The sequence below is a fragment of the Mixophyes fleayi genome, chromosome 1 (genome assembly GCF_038048845.1).
Source record: "Mixophyes fleayi isolate aMixFle1 chromosome 1, aMixFle1.hap1, whole genome shotgun sequence".
NCBI classification, from domain to species: Eukaryota; Metazoa; Chordata; class Amphibia; order Anura; family Limnodynastidae; genus Mixophyes; species Mixophyes fleayi.
The window spans coordinates 160198352-160217996 of record NC_134402.1 but is presented as its reverse complement, the minus strand read 5'-3'; the positions used below and the strand labels follow the sequence as shown (position 1 = coordinate 160217996).

General features: G+C 36.5%; 1 protein-coding gene across 7 annotated transcripts in view; it reads left to right on the top strand.

Annotated features, from left to right (window-relative positions):
• SLC4A4 (solute carrier family 4 member 4) overlaps nt 1-16308 on the top strand; it is a 192196-nt gene extending 175888 nt beyond the window's left edge. For 3 of the 7 annotated variants that reach the window (XM_075202451.1, XM_075202442.1, XM_075202406.1), the window contains 4 exons: nt 538-702; nt 6567-6663; nt 9150-9226; nt 12545-12660. In XM_075202451.1, the coding sequence (XP_075058552.1) occupies nt 538-702; nt 6567-6663; nt 9150-9193 (306 nt within the window). In that variant the 3' untranslated portion in view covers nt 9194-9226; nt 12545-12660. Of the gene's footprint in view, nt 1-537; nt 703-6566; nt 6664-9149; nt 9227-12544 lie in introns of all 7 variants that reach the window. The other 4 variants (XM_075202433.1, XM_075202423.1, XM_075202397.1 and 1 more) reach the window with 2 other exon arrangements.
• The last annotated feature ends 3337 nt before the right edge of the window (nt 16309-19645 follow it).

The following is a 19645-nucleotide window of genomic DNA, read 5'->3' as shown; positions in this document are numbered from 1 at the left end:
GTTGGTAGCCCTTGAGGACTGAGTTTGCCCACCACTGCTTTAGAGTGTTAAACAACAATTTTAGGTATTTTAGAAATAATTGCAATAACTGCTCAATGGCTTGTCGTCATCGTGGACCATGCTGTAAAAACTATGCCATAAGCCCTATGATGGCTATGAGTAAAACAATCCCACTTGCTTATGAGAGAGAGTAACGATTGGAGAAAAAGAGCATACTCAGCTTTTTCTGGGTGGTCCTTTCCCTACACTATGGGGCATATTCCATTGACGGCGGGATCGCCGAAAATCCAGCGCTCCAAAAATATTACCGTTAATACGGTTATATCTCGCTGAATTTCAGCTCGCAGCTCGCACAGGATTACCGTATTAATGGTAATATTTTTGGAGCGCGGGATTTTCGGCGATCCCGCCGTCAATTGAATATGCCCCTAAATATACTATATCTGGGAATTGATATGGTCCATGTGAGATATTTTTTATTATACTTAAAAATACACTGAATGATAATTGTAATAACATTTAGGAACCCTTTTGCAGATTCTTGCGCTTGTAGCAGTGAGAAAAGCCATGGACTACTGCTTCTTTTCCCAGCACGACCTCAGCTTCCTTGATGACGTCATCCCTGAAAAAGACAAAAAGAAGAAGGAAGATGAGAAGCGAAAGAAAAAGAAGAAGGGAAGTGTGGACAGCGACAATGACGATGTGAGATATATTTTTTTACTTTTGTTCATTAACAAGACATAACATTTTTAATTTCAGCTAGAATTAACTTTGGTTCTCAATTACAGATTGTTTATGCCTTGCATCTGTTCTTTAGTTATTGTTGTATAGTTGCATATCCCATGATTCTGTAGGGTAAATGGATATTGGGTAGATTTGAGGGTAATAGGGTGGATTACCAAACTGAAATACTTCACCTCTACTTCACCCTCTTAAGATGTACCTAAATGTTCTTCCATATTCCATTACAATGCACATATTACCCTTTCTAAAATACAAAATCACAACGTCAACTCTTTGGATGATTATGAGATTTGAAATGGCATTTTGATGCCTTGTATTATAATCCCAGCTTAACATTTAAGCTTTGTATATGTGTCTGTCCATCGTGGGGCATGAGAACTAATCTTCATGTTTGCATCTAAGTAATGAACTCTAGCTTGCTAATGAAAGTATTAAATGGGATAATCTAACTTAATGGATGTGGCATACATTTTTTTAGATTTATACATAGTTTTATGACCTTAAATGTAATCAATTTTTGCGGCGGTTACATTCAATTTCTTTGCTATACAAATAAGATGATATTTAAAATAGTGTAACCGGGTATGCCATTTATGAAAGTCTTAGTTATCCCAGATGTGTACTTAAATCACTTTTATTCTGGTACATTAGAGAGCTGCTGAGGCGTAATGCTGGCCATTTGAAAGCTTTTCTGGCAAAATAATGACTTCTAAGCATTTGACAGTTACTTTGGGAAGTTGAAATATCCTTTTGATGATTTTGATGCATTAGCAACTGTATTATTTTTTTTTGTGTCATGTTTTATATAACATCAGTGGTTGGCTACATTTTTCTCCAAGAGATGTTTAACATGATATGCTTGCCACAAGAAGAGCATTCTGGGAGTTGTAGTTGACAGTTGGAGAGCCAACGGGTATCTGTCCTTGTAGTTTTCTACATATTTGTGCAATAGTTTGCTGTTTCCATATTTTAATATTGAAAATGGTAGTAACATATTTCATTTATGGGTTACGAAGGTGTGTCAGGTGACTGCAGTAGATTAGGACAAAATGATTGTTCATGTCCTAATGTTCCCAAAATGACACAATGACGCAATTTTAGATGCAGTTTGTAAACCGTGAGATTTACTAAAGACCAAAACGCACATAATTTGCATGCCAAATTGAAAATTTCAGATTTCTATACATGGGAGGTATAGAAACTGTCCCAGGTAGTAAGCGGTGGTATGCTTTGGGCAGGTAAGATTTTAGCTTTCTTGCATGTCAGAAAGTGAAAAAATTAAATAAATACTGTACAAAAAAGACCTCTTCATTTTTAACAGCCCAGTGCTGCTCAGCATTTGGCCAGTTCTCAGGGGATGGTTTTTTATGAAAAAACGTTCAGGCCCCGCTCCTAAATAGCACCTAAGGGCCCTCCTACATACCCCTTTCCGGTGGGTACCAGGGTACAAATATTAGAATATAATGCAGACTGTTGTAACATTACAGGATAACAAGTTCACTTTAAATGCTCCCCTTCGTACATTTACTGTACTCTAATGCCTTGCACTGGAACATGAATTTATTTTATACTGTGCTGTTTCTCCAAATGACTTAACGAGTTTTGTAAGAAAAGCTTAAGATATAGAGATCTAGAAACATTATCTTAATTTTTACTAATGAATGTTCGGTTATATCCGTTATAGAACACTGTTTGGACCTGAAGAGATTGTAAAACACTCACCAATCAATACACAGTATGCAGAGCACTTGTTAAACAAGACAAATTACCAGTCTAAGCAAAGTCTGGACAATGACTCATTCCAGTATATGCAAAATAGTATAGAACTATATTTGTGCAAAAGTGCATGTCATAAACCTAAGCCCCCAATTAGATGTAGATCAAAATGAAGTAGACATAGGTACGAAATATTTAGAGAAAATATTATAGCTTTTATATTAATAAAAACAACAAAAACATCTATTTCAGTACTAAAGTATAGAACAAATGTGGTAGGGAACATAGATTGTAAGATCCACTGCAGCAGGGACTGACTAAATATTCTCTAAATATTCTCTGTAAAGGACTTGGAAGTATGTTAAAATAAATTTTAAAAAGAGATGCTGACATTTTTTTCTCTATATTTAAAAAAAATAAAAAATAATAATAAATAAATGCATGTTACACTTATAAAGTTTTGTAAGACTTGTTAAAAGACAAATATATACAATATATATTTTTTTCCCAAGTATTTTTAATTAGACTACAGTTTCCCCACAATCCTTGTTTTGAGGATTTCCTTAATATTTGCAGAGATGAACTTGTAGTAATTATCCCACATGTTCTCATACTGAGAAATCTGCAGACTATGACCTGATGATGGTATTTCAAGAGACGGTTTAAAATAATATTGTACAGTGTGTGAACATTTTCTTTGAAGTTTATTCCATCTCTCAGTTGATTATATGTAGGGATGAGGCTGAATCAAAGCTGAATCAGTGTGAAAAGAAAAATCAGAATTAGGCTATTGGAGCAAGTATCTCCTGTGATTTTTTTATTGACAGCCTCTCCGCCATGTTTTGTGTAGTATGTATCTGTGAGAATAAAGTATATACATCCGTGGCGTGTGGCAGAGAAAGGCAGGATAATCGTTTTTTACTCTTAGGTAATAATACTCTTTTGCTCCACCTACTGGAAGGACCTATAGGGGAAATTGCGTTAAAATAATTGGGGACATTGGTGTTAAGGCAAATTATGTGTGAATACCTTATACATATGGTGAGGGCAATAAAATGAAATGTATTGAGAGATAGCAGTAAGCATACTTGCCAACTCTCCCGGAATGTCCGGGAGACTCCCGAAATTCGGGTTGGTCTTGCAATTGCGGGGCTAAAATGACGCGATTCATTTTTGAATCGTGTAATTTTCTAATTAGCACCATACTTATTTATCATGTGGAATTGCTCACTTCCCTGTCTAGAAAAATATGTTTATTGTTTAAATGATTGAACTATAAAAGGTTGTTTATAATAACATGATAAAAAATTGCAGTGAATCGTGTCATTTTGGCTCCGCCCTGCTACAAAATGGCATATTTGACGCGGGGGCGGGGCCAGAATTACACGATTCACTTTGCCCTCCCGCCCTCTAGACACGCCCCTCTCCCGGATACAACTTGCCAAAGGTAGGCAAGTATGCAGTAGAGGCAATATTCTTCTTTTAATAAAACACAAAGCTACCAAACAAAACACTGCTTTTGCAGAAGGCTCATTTACGGCCTTTTTACTGTAAAGCTTAATATGCTTTTCCTCAGAACGCCAAGTAAACAATACAGTTATGGATAAGACAAGATATGAAGCCCTGATATACGCTGTAGTTATATGAATGTTGTTGTGGTAACCTGCCCTTAAAGAGAATCACCTTGATATTTACGACCTGACAGCAGAAGGTATTCAGCAGTGAGTATCAAGGTCATTCACCTACAACATGACAGCTTGTTTTGCTGCATGTCTGTGCTGGCCAGAGCAGCAAGAATAAAAATATGTCACTCTCATAGTGCTTTCCACACTACTTACGGAATTAACATTATCCCGAGGTTTATCAACTTAAGATGATAATACTGTTAATGATGTAAGCTTGATTACATGTACAACCTTTGCTGGTGCTTAAAAGCTGTCATGAATTGTGCTCTAAAGCTAGGTACACACCTATGCAAGTATAGTGCAGATCACACGAGTCATGACTGTTTGGTCAGATATCGCATTAGTGTGTACGCTCCCATAATCATGTTTTATTTGACAAAAACACATGTGTTGATTTGGTTGTGTACACTTCCTAAAAATCACATTCAATGATGGAACGTTGTTGGGTAAATGTAGAAGTATGTACGCACTCACAGCCAGCAGTGTAGGCAGATATTTATATAGTGTGTACAGAGTCACAATCTTTTCAGTAGGTGGTCATGAGAGATGAAGATCGCACATCTGGAGGTAAATTGTGTAGGTGTATATCCATGAATTGACATGCTCATCAGGACTTTCAGTCATTGGTGAAATCGTTACAGAAATTGCATATGTGTGTACCCAACTTTACTGCGGATCAAGGGGTGTCCATGAGACTGGTCATCCAATAACCTCATTCACATGTTAATACATTCATTGTACAGACAGATTTTCTGTCCTGCCCAATCAAATCCATCCACAATTTGGTTGGGTAGAGCTAATTCTATTTGGCCAGCGAAAGTGACAGTTTGATCTAAAATGACCATATTGCTGGGCTAAACCAAAATGTGTGTGGAGAGGTTAAGTTACTATTATTATTTTATGTTACAAAACAAAATCTAATTGCATAAAAAATGTGAATGTTTGTCAATCATATTTACTTAATACAGTCTTTTTTTTTTTTTTTTTTTCTTGGATATTTTTAGGTTTCAGGAAACAGTAGGTCTTCATAATCAACTTTCTTCTTGAAAAGTTGGTTTTGGTGACCTATTGTTGGTGATTCATCTTGGTAATATTGCAAAGACACCTTGCAATTGTTTATGTTTAAATAATGCATAAAATTGTTATGTAAATCATTAAATATTCTGATGTATTATGCAAAATTGCTCCCTTGCCTTTGCAATAAAAAATGCTATATTTATGAATATTTGGGAATATTAAGGGGCTGATGAGTGAGTACTAGGGCAGTTTGCATGATGTATCTGATAAAATGATATCTCTCTGTGCATGTCCAGAAACATTGGCGCTTGCATGTGCACCAATGCAGGTTTGTGTGACACAAATGTCTGCTTGCACCTGAATAGATGGGGACATGGGTGTTCTAACGTAGGTCAGGTACAGTAAGGGTGTGTTCGCAGAACAAGACAAAGATGCATATGCGCATGGGAAAGCCTTTTTATTATTATTTGCGGATGGTGAAGGACAGGTGCAAACAGCAGATGATACAGATAGAGGTCCCCAGCACTAGAGATCTGCTTGTGATTGCCAGTCTGCAAATGATTCGCTTATGCTGGCTGGTGATTTCTTTGTCTCTTAGGCATATATTGTGCTTTTCTGTGCTTGTTTAAGCAAAACTTTCTGTGTACATGAGACTGGGAGCGGTATCTACTGTACTAGAGAGGTTTTAGCAGTTTTATTGATGCGTAAGTGTATGAAACTAATGCCTGGTATAATTCAGGCGCATATACTACTCTTACCGAACGGCACAAACCTTAAGCTAGTTGCAGCTTTGCATATGGTGCAATTGTGTTTTTTTTAATGAATGCAAATTGCACCTGTGATTTGGGGAACAATTGTAATTGTGGCGCACTCTGCATCAGCCCCTAAAAGTCACTTTGCAAATGATGAAATATTTCACAATGTTTTGATGAATACAACTATTATGTAAATAATTTTCTAATTAGCACCATACTTATTTATCATGTGGAATTGCTCACTTCCCTGTCTAGAAAAATATGTTTATTGTTTTTTTAAATGATTGAACTATAAAAGGTTGTTTATAATAACATGATATAAAACTGCACAAATGTACTTTAACTCTCGGCAACTGATCAGATATATAATTTCATTATTTTAAATGACTTGATCAACACTTATATCTGATTGTTTGTTAATTGTTACTATTTATTTCCAGTATTATCTGAAATTTCAAAATCCAATTCAACTGTTTTTTCCAATGATCAAATATAATGTTTATTGTTTCTATATATGTGCCTTAAGGTAATGGGATAAAGTGTATGGGGGTCCGCTACACCAAAAACCTACATCAAGAAGAAGGATGGTCTCTCTAGATGGAGAAGTAACAATGTTTGTTCTAAGAACCTTTACACATTTCTTTCACAGTCTGACAGCCCTTATTCAGAAAAAGTCCCCAGTATTAAAATCCCAATGGACATCATGGAACAGGAACCATTCCTAACTGATAGCAAACCCGGTGAGAGTGAGTAGATCTAACCTCTTGCATGCCAGCCATTCTCACAAAATCACTTTCTCTTTTCATCTCCTAATAACCCATTGTCGTAACATTTCCACTAAAGAACTTGTCACTTGTTGCACCCTGAGCTGCAAACTTTATTTCTGAATGAGTTTGTCATAGCATAATTGATGTTTTCTTTGCAAAACATATCAATCAAGTACTGTATGAAGACTCAAAGCAGTACAAGTAAAATACATTTGAAAAAAGGCAATTCATGCTCATTCAACTCTGCCAACAGGAAATAAATTAAGTGTGAGTTCAAACAGAGTTTGGCCATTTTGCACAGCACGTTCGCATGGTGATTGTGTGGTCTAACTTTATGGGGCAATATGGTAGCACACTTCCCATAGATACGCAAGTGGATTATACATTCCCATGCTATAGTAATACTAAAATGCATCTGAAAGTTGGTTTTCACTTGAATCAATTTTATGCTTGCACCAGGGTGTGGAAATGCTTTTTGGCGGGTGTACTTACTTACTCATCTTGATCTTGCATCAGGGGCGGACCTAGAATTTTTTTAGGGGGGGATGATTTGTGCGCCGCCCCTTTTTATCCTAATGACAGCTCACTATACTGATGTTCCCAGCGACTGACAGGTAAGCAGATAATGCAGCTCGGCCACGCTGATTGTGTTAAAACACAATCAGAGCGTCCGGACAGGATTCTCTGCCTGTCTATCAGCCACCAGGAACATCAATATAGTGAGCTGCCACTGCTGCTAGGGGGGGCGATTGCCCCGCTTGCCCCCCACCCCTGGATCCGCCACTGTCTTGCATGCACTTTGGCTTTCAGTGCTAATATACATAACTACCAGTAGTAATAATTCTGATCTCTATCTGAATTGACATATTAATAGTTTTCTTCAACAGCTTTTGTGGGGCCACTGACCCTAATACAAACGTAGCAGATCACAATGTATCCTCCATTGCAAATTATGCCAGTTGTTTTCAGCACTTCAATGTAGAGTTCTAGAATGAAAGTTCTCAACATCATTCTTCAACATTTTGAATGTTCTGCTATGTCTGTAGAAACCTTCTCATTTTAGTTTTCTATCATTCATGTGACTGAGAAGTTCCAAAATAATCCATACTGTCTGCTATTTTATTACTTCTTGCGGTTCCTGATTGATTTTTAAAGGGCAATATATTTCAAATCCTTCCCTTGTTGAATCATTGGTCCTTATCATTGGGGCACGCATCTTCATTACCCACTGTCACTATTGTTTTCATCAACAGTTGATTCTGTTGTATCGCCTACCAGAGTTTGTCTCAACACTCTTTAGTTGTCTTCAGTCATAATCATACCATGTACATATAATATACCATTTTGTGCATGTACATAAATTTACTCTCCTTCCCGTGTGAATTATTGCATGTTGCAAGTGCACAAAGTTGTGGGTGGAAGTTCTGGTACAAATTTGAAAGCTAGTGGTTTCCATCTTTATTAGAAGAATATTATAACTTTTGCAAGGAGATCTGTGATGGGATTAAAGTATTAGTTGAGCTATGAGCTTATATGCATTGAAAGAATTTCACAGTAGGCAGAAAAATAATTGGCTACTATTATTTGGCTACATGTTTCATTTACACAAAAGGTTCTCATGTTTGTGACATTGCAGCTTGAAAAAGCAATTACCAATATAGTAGTTTTAGAGTTATCCAATTTAGTTCCTGTTTAAAACCAATCATGATGGAGCAATGCCATTAATGTTGTTGCCTTTTGTTTTACATTCTTTTCATATAAATGAGATGAAAGGAAACCACAAGCTTTCAAAATGGATGATCCCTATGTTTTATTCCATTTATTACACTAATGCTTTTTCGCCAGGTGCCGTGATTTGTCCTACAATAATCATGTTTGTTATTACATTCATCATTTCATTCGATTAGTACCAATTAAGCTGTCAATGTATTTACATTCTTGTATTTCAATCTGTTAAAGTGATAACCGACTTGTGAAAATACTGTATGTAATATTTTGGTGGCCTACAGCCGAGAAATAACTATGTAATGCAAATATTACTTTGTTGAATAATTTATATCCGTTATGAACAGATAAAGGGCAGCCGTATATTGATGTATAACATGGAGATGCCCAAAGACAAAAATTAAATCACAATAATGTTAATGTATTGAGAGACGATGCAGTGATGATCCCCCTTCAGTATCTTAGAAATTAAACATTTATTTTAACATACTCTAATTATTTTTACATTTTTTTTCATTTATGCCCTGTACATATTGAAGGGTTCCTCTTATAATTTAGCTAATGTAGCTTTCCATTAATTTAAACATATTATGTAATATTTAGTACAAATTGACAATATTTCTTGTTTTCATATTGAGTAAGAGCTGTCTTCATTTCACTAATATAGTATTTGTTCATCTCATGGCAGCCATTCTTAATGTCACCGAATATGCAATGTAATTATGTTTGTTTTCAAATAGGTGAAAAGCCATTTACATTCCTCGAACGACACACATCATGCTGAAAATCTTCCACTTCCTCAGCCACAAATGCCAAGGTCAGACTTCTCTTATACTATTACTGTATGGGTTTGTTAACTGTGATGTTTGTTTTTCTTTTAGTGGGAATGGCAAACATTCTTTAATTGCAGCTGCGTGTTTTCATTCTCTGGGAGAGGAAGTTTTTAGAAAGTGTTACATTGACTGGGCTTTAGTTAATAAAGCAACATAACTATTATTTGCAATATTGAACTATGGACTGAGTTCACAAGAGTGGCAATTTTACTGCTTGAAAATGGTCTTACAATAATATAATTAGTCTAATTCACAAGGCAATGGAAAGTTAGCTATTTGTGAATTTATCTGAATTTAGAAGTTGACAAGCTTTTGTGCTCAGATTTTGTGAATTTAGCCTTTGTCGTTCTAATGGCAGTTTAAAGCTATATCCTGGCTCTATAGTGTAGTGTTTGCATAATGTATTCTGCTTATTCATGCCTTGTGCCTTACTTTTGGCTCATAGTTGGTGTTAATAAGCTAGGGAATAAAGAATTTTACTTTATGATCCACTAATGTTTGAAAACACTGCTCAAACAGAATACAACTAGGCCTAGTGCAATACTCAATGATTGTGGAGTTAAGTGAGCCCTTCATCTGTGTTAGTTATGGAGTGGTAATACAGAATGCTGCATATAGGAAAGACATTGGAGTAATAGTGGATGATACAGTTGCTAAAAAGGAGCGTTTCACATAGTAAACATCAGATAGTGGGGAAATTATAAATGTAGAAAAAGTAAGGTTATGAATAAGGCAAGGTAATATACAGTAAGGACGTTAAAAAGAGAGACTGGTAGCAGACATAATACTGTGGAAAAGACTGATTTGAGTGAAAGATTTGATAATAAAAATAATAAAAATTAGACAGCTCTACACTTGTAGCATAGAGTACATACTATGGCTTTGCAGTCTATTACTAGAATCACAACAAACATCGGTAACATAACAGAGAAATAATCCACTGAAATATGTTAGTACGCAAATAGGATTATCAAAACCACCATGGTGGTATTAAAAACTTGAATCAGCCAGTGGGTTAGTTGATAGTGAACTGCTATGCATGTACTGTAGGGTGTAAAAATTGTATTTAGGTCAGTGTTGAAATAAATAATTCTTTAGTGTTTTTTGTGTAAAACTTGAAGTGTGGTTAAAATGAGCGAGAAATTTATGGAGATAATGTAAAGAAAAATGGAACAAATGAGGTAGATTTCTGTTATTCACGTGCAAACATAGGGTTTTCAGAGAGGCTACAGAAATAGTCTACAAGTTATGCAATTATTGTTGACCAATATGCCTAATTCTGCAACATTTCTGGCCCCAAAGGAGTACTAATGATTATGATCATTCATTCTAGTTTTGTCAGATCATTTCTGTGCATGTTGGTAAATTTAGTTATGTGCGCGGTCAACTTCCGGCCGAACTGACAGGCCCCCATGTAGGTTGGAAGTGATCCAGCTGTTCAGTACTCCTAGGGGTTGGGCAGCATAAGGAACAAAATAATCAAATTCATTTTTCTATTGCCACATGCTGCTCATAAAGAGTTTAGCACCATCTTGGCAACCTAGCAGTTTATCTTATGTATGATATTCAAAAATCTGTAACTCCTTGATAGGTTAGTGCAGTGATGGGCAAACCAGTCCTCAAGGGCCATCAACAGTTCATGTTTTAAAAACATGAACTGGTGATGGCCCTTGAGCACTGGTTACTGGTTTGCCCATCACTGGGTTAGTGGATATTGCTTATTCATAAGTAATCCTACCACTTTATTGTTGATGGCGTACCATTAACCAGATGCTGTACATACACATGTAGGGGCTGATGCAGAGTGAGTACTACCCCAGTTTGCAGTAACTGTGTGTTTGCACAGTTGGCAAGGTTTGCACCCCTGGAAAAAGAACACATATACGCCTGAGAAATCTGTATTATTTGGGCAGGTGCAAATAGCGGATGATAATGACTGTCTCTTGTGATTGGCTTTTGCTGAGATATAGTGTGTGTACACTCCACCTAGTGAGCTTGGAAAAAAAGTTATATTATCTGTCTGTAGTACCATGGAGCTCTGCATGTAGTAGATTGTCGTGGTGTTGTTGTACAGGAGCTTTGGTCTGTGAGTATTTGTGGATCAAGGTTTGTAGACGGTTGGATGAGTAGGCTGATTGGAAGTAGGCTTTATGGGTGCAACCAATTGTAGTAGAAAATAGCAGATTAGGTAAGTGGAATTCGCTAATAACCTAAGTGTATCAATGGGTGATAGGACGGCAATAGAGATGTGTGGGCAGTGGAAGTGAAGGGGTAGGGATGTGTATGAGTAGGGAGGGAGGAGAGAGGCTTAGGATACCAGAAGAGAGGTTTGGTGCATGGGATAGAGTGGGTGTGGATTGTGGGGTTATGTGCAAAAGATTGGGAGGTTTTGTTAGGTAAGGGTGCAGTAGTTTAGGCTAGATATATGTGGGACAATTTGTAAAGTAGATAGGATGGGATGTTAAAGTGTGGAGTGGGCAGAAGTCGAGTCTACAATCGACCAGTGCAAACTTCTGCTCCTTAGTAAATGCATAAATACCATCTTGCTCCTCAAACCCATACACTTTCAGCAGAAAACTAGGCGCACCTGCGCAATTTGAGCTGCACACAGCCACCAAAGAGACTGTTTGCACTTGCAAGAGAATGGAAAACCTGATCCGATTCAACTCTCCCTTAAATCATGCTGATATGGATAACTTTCAAAAGAGATCTAAGAGTATTTGGCTTCACACCTATGAGAGATGCACTTTAATTCAATGATTTAAAAATACACTTGAAATGATCTCTCTCCCCCTTTATATCCCATCCCAATCAGACTGCATCACCTGTTCTGGCACATTTTGAATTGGTGTCACTGTTGCGCCAAAATGTGTAGAATGAATTTGGTCGCAGACCTGTAACATATTGTGCCTGCTCGCCTCACTCTATATCACTTACTCCTAAAATGTACCTATTTTATAATTGTCAATGTTGTGAGGTGTCTATTTACTGAGAGAGCTAGAGGATGGGCTTTGGTGATTCAATTTCCAGTGTTCTACTAATTGTATGAAGGCAACTATGGAAGGATCTGTTAATTCAATGTTTTACCTAATTTCTACAGATTTTCTTGCCCATATATTGAAATATACCAAAATAAAGTTATTTATGTCATGAATATATATATATATATATATATATATATATATATATATATATATATATATATATATATTGGTGCTCAAATAGGAAATTGGTCATGAAGAGGTAAGCCACATCTGTCACCAAGTAGGAGAACCTAACACTGCTTTCTTTTTATTTTGTAGCCCACCAAGTACACCAAGTACTTCCACACGACTCGTGCCTCAAATTAGGATACAGATGGAGCCAGATGATGATACTTATTTCTGGAGAGGTCGTGGAACAGAGACAACATTGTGAAACTAGGAACCACTTCCAGTATCTCTTTTTGACTCTTTATCGTCAATAGCCAAATATTAAAACTATTACAGGCTTTTAACAGGTGTTACCGTCTGATGCTTGTATTGTCAGCATTCTGTAAATGGCTTTTACTGCTAGAGCGCTTCCACTGTGAAATGTACATCCAGGCCAGAATACTAATCTGGGTGATATTTGTTCACAAAAAGTCATTTTTGCCTTTCTACTGTATCTTCCTCTAGAGAGAAGAAAAATACTCTAGCATTATGTGTTTATTGCACAAGAGAGATGCCTGATGAATTTCTCATACATGCAGCACTTCTCATATCTCGGTGAAGCAACTATGCAACCTAATGTAGACTGATTGAAATGATTGATACATTCACTCCCTATCAATAGAGCTGCTTAGAGTACACGCGCCTTGAAATTCTATAACCATAGTATTAGCAACCAGAAATTTATATTGGTACTTGACTGATAATGTACTGAATATATAGAATCATTTGCCATACGGTAAAATGCTCCTTTGCTATGCATCTTGAACACACCATGTATATGCTGAAGAGTATTTAATATATTCTAGTTTATGTCTTTAAATTATGGGGCCTAACCTTCAGTTTATATATTGTTAATTTTTTTAAAAACTTTTTTTAATTACTGTAAAAAAAATGATTTTTTTTTTCCTGCAGCAGGAAACATATAGTTTTACGTAGTAGCTCTACCTCCTATTTGTAGAAACTGGGCTTTTATTCTGTATGAATGTGTTGTACACAATATGATTTATATTATAACACAGTCTTCATATTTACAGCTTAATGAAATGTTAGAGTTTTGTACTTGTACTAAACTGATCAATGAAGTAATATCAGAGGTAGAAATTGTTTTAATGATGTCATGAGGGAGATGGGGTTAATTTATAATCCATTATTTTAAGTGGTGTGAAAAGTATTTTATAAGTACATGGGCAAAACTAATCATAGTGAATGGTAATGGTTCAATATACATCTAGAGATGTTGATTTTTTTAAACAGTAATTATTATTTATGGTTTTGATGCAGTTTCTCATAACACATACTTGTGTATTGGATAATATGCATCAATACTGTTCTTATGTATGTCAGATAGAAAAGGGAGATGACTGCATTAATGTGAATTCTGACATAAACTCACTTTGAGCCATTTCTCAAGTTCCGAAACTTTTTAATATTTTATCTGGAGCTTAACAAAAGTCCACAAGACTTTGTATTAATACACCTCATACTATATAAGTATGGGATGTATTATGCAGAACACCTGGGCATGGTTTTTAAGATAAAAGTTCTTTCCATAATTTGGAGATACCATATCTAGAATGTACTAAATAATATGTAAAAATTATCCCTGTCTTTCTCCACTCTGCCCCTGGTATTCCAATCTTCATTAAAATGTGTAGCAAAATTCTTATCCCTGTAGGAGGGGAAAGTTGGTCAGAAGACCAAGTGGTACTTTACTAACAATGTAAAAATATCATTTGTAGAACGGACTCTTGCTCTCTTGCTCGGGATGGCCCTTTGTCTACAAGTTGCCACATCTTTCCCTACTTCACTGCTAATGTAGATCCATACGATACAAAGAGAATATTTCCTATCTATGGTAGATAGAAAATACTATAACTAAGAAAACACTAGAAAAAACACTAATAGTATATATATGTACATATAAATAAATATATATATACATATATATACATATATACAGACACAAATTGGGGGCTTTTGCCAAATATTAATACGAGTTCCGGGATTTCAGCTTTTTACTGTTTTTTTTTTTCTTACATCTTTTTTATTTTCACAAACTCTCTCCTTTTCTATATCACACATGTAAAATAGGCACATTCGACATGGATGATAAAAATCTGTCCATTATTTTTATAACAAAGTCTTCCAATATGAAAATAAATATTTCTTGTACTTGAAATGTATTAACTGCTGATTTTTATCTAATAATATGTTATTTTAAACTGAAAAGCGATGTGAACTACAGGTTTGGTGTTAACATTTCTAGGGATGGGACAAAGATTGTATGTATTTCTTTTCGGAAATCTATTTACTGTACATTGATTTATTGTTTGATTATCACCTCTAAAAATAAGTTTATTTTTTTATAAACACTAAAAGGTGATATTTTTATGCTGCCTTTTTTCAGACAATGGTGAAATAAAGAAATGCACAATTTAATTTTTTTTCTTGCTTCACTTACATTATGTTGTGTCAGTGGGGTTATAAGCACAATTCCTAAAGTGAATCTAGTGTGCAAACCAATGTCTAGTTGTTTTAAAAGATCTTAGGTTTATGGGGGAGATTCAATTAGAAGCGAGATGTTTTCTGAATGTCCAATAGACGTCTCGTTGTGGAGATTTGAAAGAAATTTCTGCTAATTTTTTCCTGGAAAATTAGTGGGGATTCCTACAGTAGTAGTTGGCAATGTCCACAGGGAGATGTCACAAACCACATCTCCGCCCATTTGTCTTATACTCACAGTGGAAGCAGCCATTCTGTGGGCTTAATCAATATGTAACCTGTAAGTTCACTTGCGATATTACTGAGACATGTAACATGCAGTCATTTCCCAGCTGTTAGTGCATTAATAGGCTGAAGATTGGTTCAATCCTGAAATGTGTGCCACCACTGTGAGTAGCCGACAAAGAGATTCCCCATTCTGTTTCTGCACAGAATATCATATTTCATTAAATATGTTGACCTGTGTCTGCCCTTCTCTATTTTCTCATTATGCAGCAAACCTCCCCCAACATTTCCCCAGCCAGAATTGGGACAAAATAATCACAACCCCCAATCTATTTAAGCCATACCCCATTCCACAGAAAACATGCCCCAATGTAACCAAACACACCCACTTTCTAGATATCTGCCCTCTACACCTCGTTCCTTTTGATGTCCTGCTGCAATCAGGACAGTTGGGAGATATGATACAATAGTGACAATATTGGAATGAATAGGATCTTGCTGCTTACTGACAGAACTAGTTTTGCATAACAGATTCCCTTTAAGAACAATTCCAAAACACACCTTACAATGCCAGAAATGTGGCTTATCTTATAACTTACATAAAAGAAAGGTGTTCTGCTACAGAAACCACCTATGAGACTGGTTTTGTCAAATGGTGGAACTTACTGATTTGTATACATATTTGTAAGTATTCTGCCCTCTCTTTTTCTCTTTAGGCTCAATACATACATTTGTCCCAGACCTACACTGCTGATCGTGTTAACACAACTGTTTTAATTTATAGCCAATAATATGGCTAATATATGTAGTCATTGTATTATTTGGGAGGGGAAGGCGGAAACAGGGGAAGAAACTGATCTGCACTTTCGTACTCTCTTGTATCCTTTAAACAACTTATATGTCATTTGTTAGACATGACGATTTTTGTATGCAATGAAATGCGATCAAAGAATGAGCAAATGAAGAAAGCACAGAGACTAGTGATTTTTTTCCAGTAACAATGAACATTAATTATAATGAAAATATAGTGTTTTACACTTTTATGAAGCTTTCTATTGTGACTTTTATGGAATCAAAAGAATGAAGATATTTTAGCATTTATATTTTTCAAAATTAAATGTATATTGAAAATAAAGTAACTTTATGCATCTTTGTGTACCAATTATTTTGCTTCTCGTGTGCCATAAGGTTCTCCATTCAATGTTTATGTACAATATTTTATAGCTTTTCTAAGTACTATACTTTACAGCTGCACTACCATCTACTGTAAACCTTTGGTAATGTGCCGTTTTCCCCGGCTTCACCGTTCCTCTTACAGCTTGGGTCCAAAGCGGGAAATGTGGGGGGAGTGTGAGCGGAAAGAACAACCTGAAGCCACAATCATTGGTGGCTTCTGGTTGGTCCTCCCCCTTACACACCCCCTCCAGTGCCATTTTAAAGTGTTGAACAGAATTGGTTTGCCTGTTTTGTATTACAGAACCAGCGGAATTCCAGGAGAAATGTCCGCTTGGCTCCTGCTAGGGAAGAGCATGTTAATAACATTTTACAGGTGGTGGTTGTACAGCTTGAACCTACAATGATATTTCTAAAGTAATGCCTATATGTTCATATGCCTATTGGGTGAGCCAGTAATGAATTTCTTGTACACTACACAGGTTCTTTGTTTGTGTACTTCACATACTAAAAGGCTTTTACCATAAAAAGTTGCTGAAAGCATTAAGTAGTGATTTCAAACGAACATTCCAAATGTCACTTGGAAATAGTATACGTGCTTCTCTTACAGTTTGTACAGCTTGGGCAGGTATGAGGATAATGTAACTGCCGCATATCTTGTATATCGACAAAAATATTAACCCAAAACTACTTAATGTTTCATCAAGCATCCGTAAAAAATTATAAGTTGAGATCAGCAATGAAGTACAGTGTCTGAAATAAGTTCAAAACTCGTGCAAAATGAAAGTACTTTTTCACTAAATTTGGTTCCTTCCAATTAATAGTACTTTGGTGTGGTCCCTACCCTGGGACATGGTCTACTAGCTGTGTTTAACAGGTTCCCAGAACCTACATGTAGCAGGATCTTTGTTGATCACCTTCGCGCTTCTTGGCTATCTCCCCTACCATGAGGAGAGAAGAGTATCACCAAATGCGAATGGCTGAGGTCCCTCCAAAATAGAGAAAATTGGGAGAACCCAGGAGTGGGACCTCCACCATTGTACTATTTTTAGTAATGGAGGAGACCTAGTACAGGGTTTAAAGTGAATCTCTTTTCAAATATATTTATAAAAAAAAAAAAGGAATACAATTTGTTAAATTGTGTGTTTTTATGATCACTAAACAATCTTAAAAGAAATAATATTAAAAGGGTTGTCCAGCCAAGAACATATTTTTCCCGATTCTGTACCGAAATCAACAGGGTTTACTCTTTGCTAGGTATCTCTGTCTTGATAAATTTTATTGAGATGAAGGTGACCAGCAAACAGTCATCTAACAGAGTGGATGCAGCACAACTATACTCTGGGACCATACTGCAATGCAGATATTCCTCTCCACGGTTATTCTCCAGCAAGCTATCTCTGGAGAATAGTAAATAGCATTCCCATCAGTTATATCAATGTAACTGTGAGTGAAAGAGAGAAAGTCCCTCCTCCTCCTACTATTTCCTGGAGACACAATATGGGGGCCAAATTGGTCTTGGCTGGATATCCCCCAATAAGTAAAATAAAAATGTATGTATGTATGTCACATCCAGCACTCCCCTGAGACTGCATGGCCTGTGTGATAAAGGGTTAATCACAGCAAAACCACCTGCTCTCAAAATTATTTAAAAGGTTAATATCCTATGAATAGGTATAAGTATGAATTATGAACAACATTACTTTGATGTACAGTATATTAGTTACCTGTAAGGATAGATAAAGAGCTAAGATCGCCCGGGGTCCTCTAGAGCATAGCTCTGCCATAAACCTCATCTGATCTAGGGACAATTAACCAGCTGGGGAAGGGACATTTAGGCGTAAATTTATTAAGCTGCAAGTTTGAAAAAGTGGAGATGTTGCCTATAGCAACTAGATTATTGTTATCATTTATTTACTACATTCTACAAAATGACAGCTAGAATTTTATTGGTTGCTATAGGCAACATCTCCACTTTTTCAAACATGCAGCTTGATAAATTTACCCCCTAGTCTTCTCTGAAGATGAACATCGCTAGGCCTTATGAAGATAAAATCAGCATCCAGGAACTCATGATGTCACTTGCATACAGTGAGTTCACAGGTTAAAACATATCTGAGGGGTAATTAAGTATATATTTTCTATTTTTATTAATTTGTTGTTAAGCCCTAATCACTACCTATAACAAGCATTTAGTATGAATACTAGTCTGATACTATACTACAGGAAAATGTGTATAGCAGCAAAATGATTGTTACATAGGTTTTATATTGTATGTACTGCATGTACATGCTACAAATGGAAAATACCCAGAATACATTTGAAATACTACAAAAAATGGATAAGATTCGGTTCATCCCACAGCGCCAAACAGCGGTTAGACTGAGCGGCCCAGCCCGCCCCTGGTAATCAGTGTGATCAGACTTAGGGCTTCTTTCAGAATGTCGTTTTGCAGAAAATTAATAATTAGTATCAGATGTAAACTGCAATGTAGATAGTTCACGGCTGATCTTTTCTAGACGATGAATTACTAGTTACTCTAAGACGTCCCCACTTAAAGATGTATAATAAATAATATTTAGTACACCAATACTAAAACAACATAATAAAAAAAACCAAAAAAACGTGTAAACTGTTTTATACTCCGTACGTATGAATACAAAAAATCATCAACAGCTTTGAATTTAGCATGAATGTGCTGAAAACTGTCAGTGCCCAAGTCAATCCTGATTTACAGAAGAATATATCAGCACTATCTGACAAACTTCATCCCCTCAGGTAAATCATGTCCCTGCACTGTGAATTCTGTTTCAGTGACAGCTAGACAGAGCAGTATAGCTTGACCAGAACTATTCATGCTAATTATAAAATTAATACAAGGATGTAGCAACATTACAAAAAGTAACAACATTTAAGGAGATAGGGGCCTATATGGCTGCAACCATAGTTGCCTACTCTCCTGGAATATCCGGGAAACTCCCGAATTTGTGGGAGTCCTCCCGGACACCAGGGAGAGCAGGCAAACCTCCCGGTTCCTGGTCAACCATTAGTTTAGTGGCGGGGGATGGGGCTTATGACGCGATTCGTGCGTCATTGTGGCCTCGCTACCCTGCTGTAATTGGCTAAAACTGTGTGATGTAATTTAGTGGGGGGGGGGGGGCAACGATGTGATTCCTGGAGCCCCGCCCTCAGCAGGCCCACCTTCCCCCAGTTGCCAAGTATGGCTGCAACACTCCTGCTTTCTATCAAAGTTATCAAATTCACCTAACTGTGTGTCTCTACATCATCCTTGTGCCTCCGTACCTGTACCAA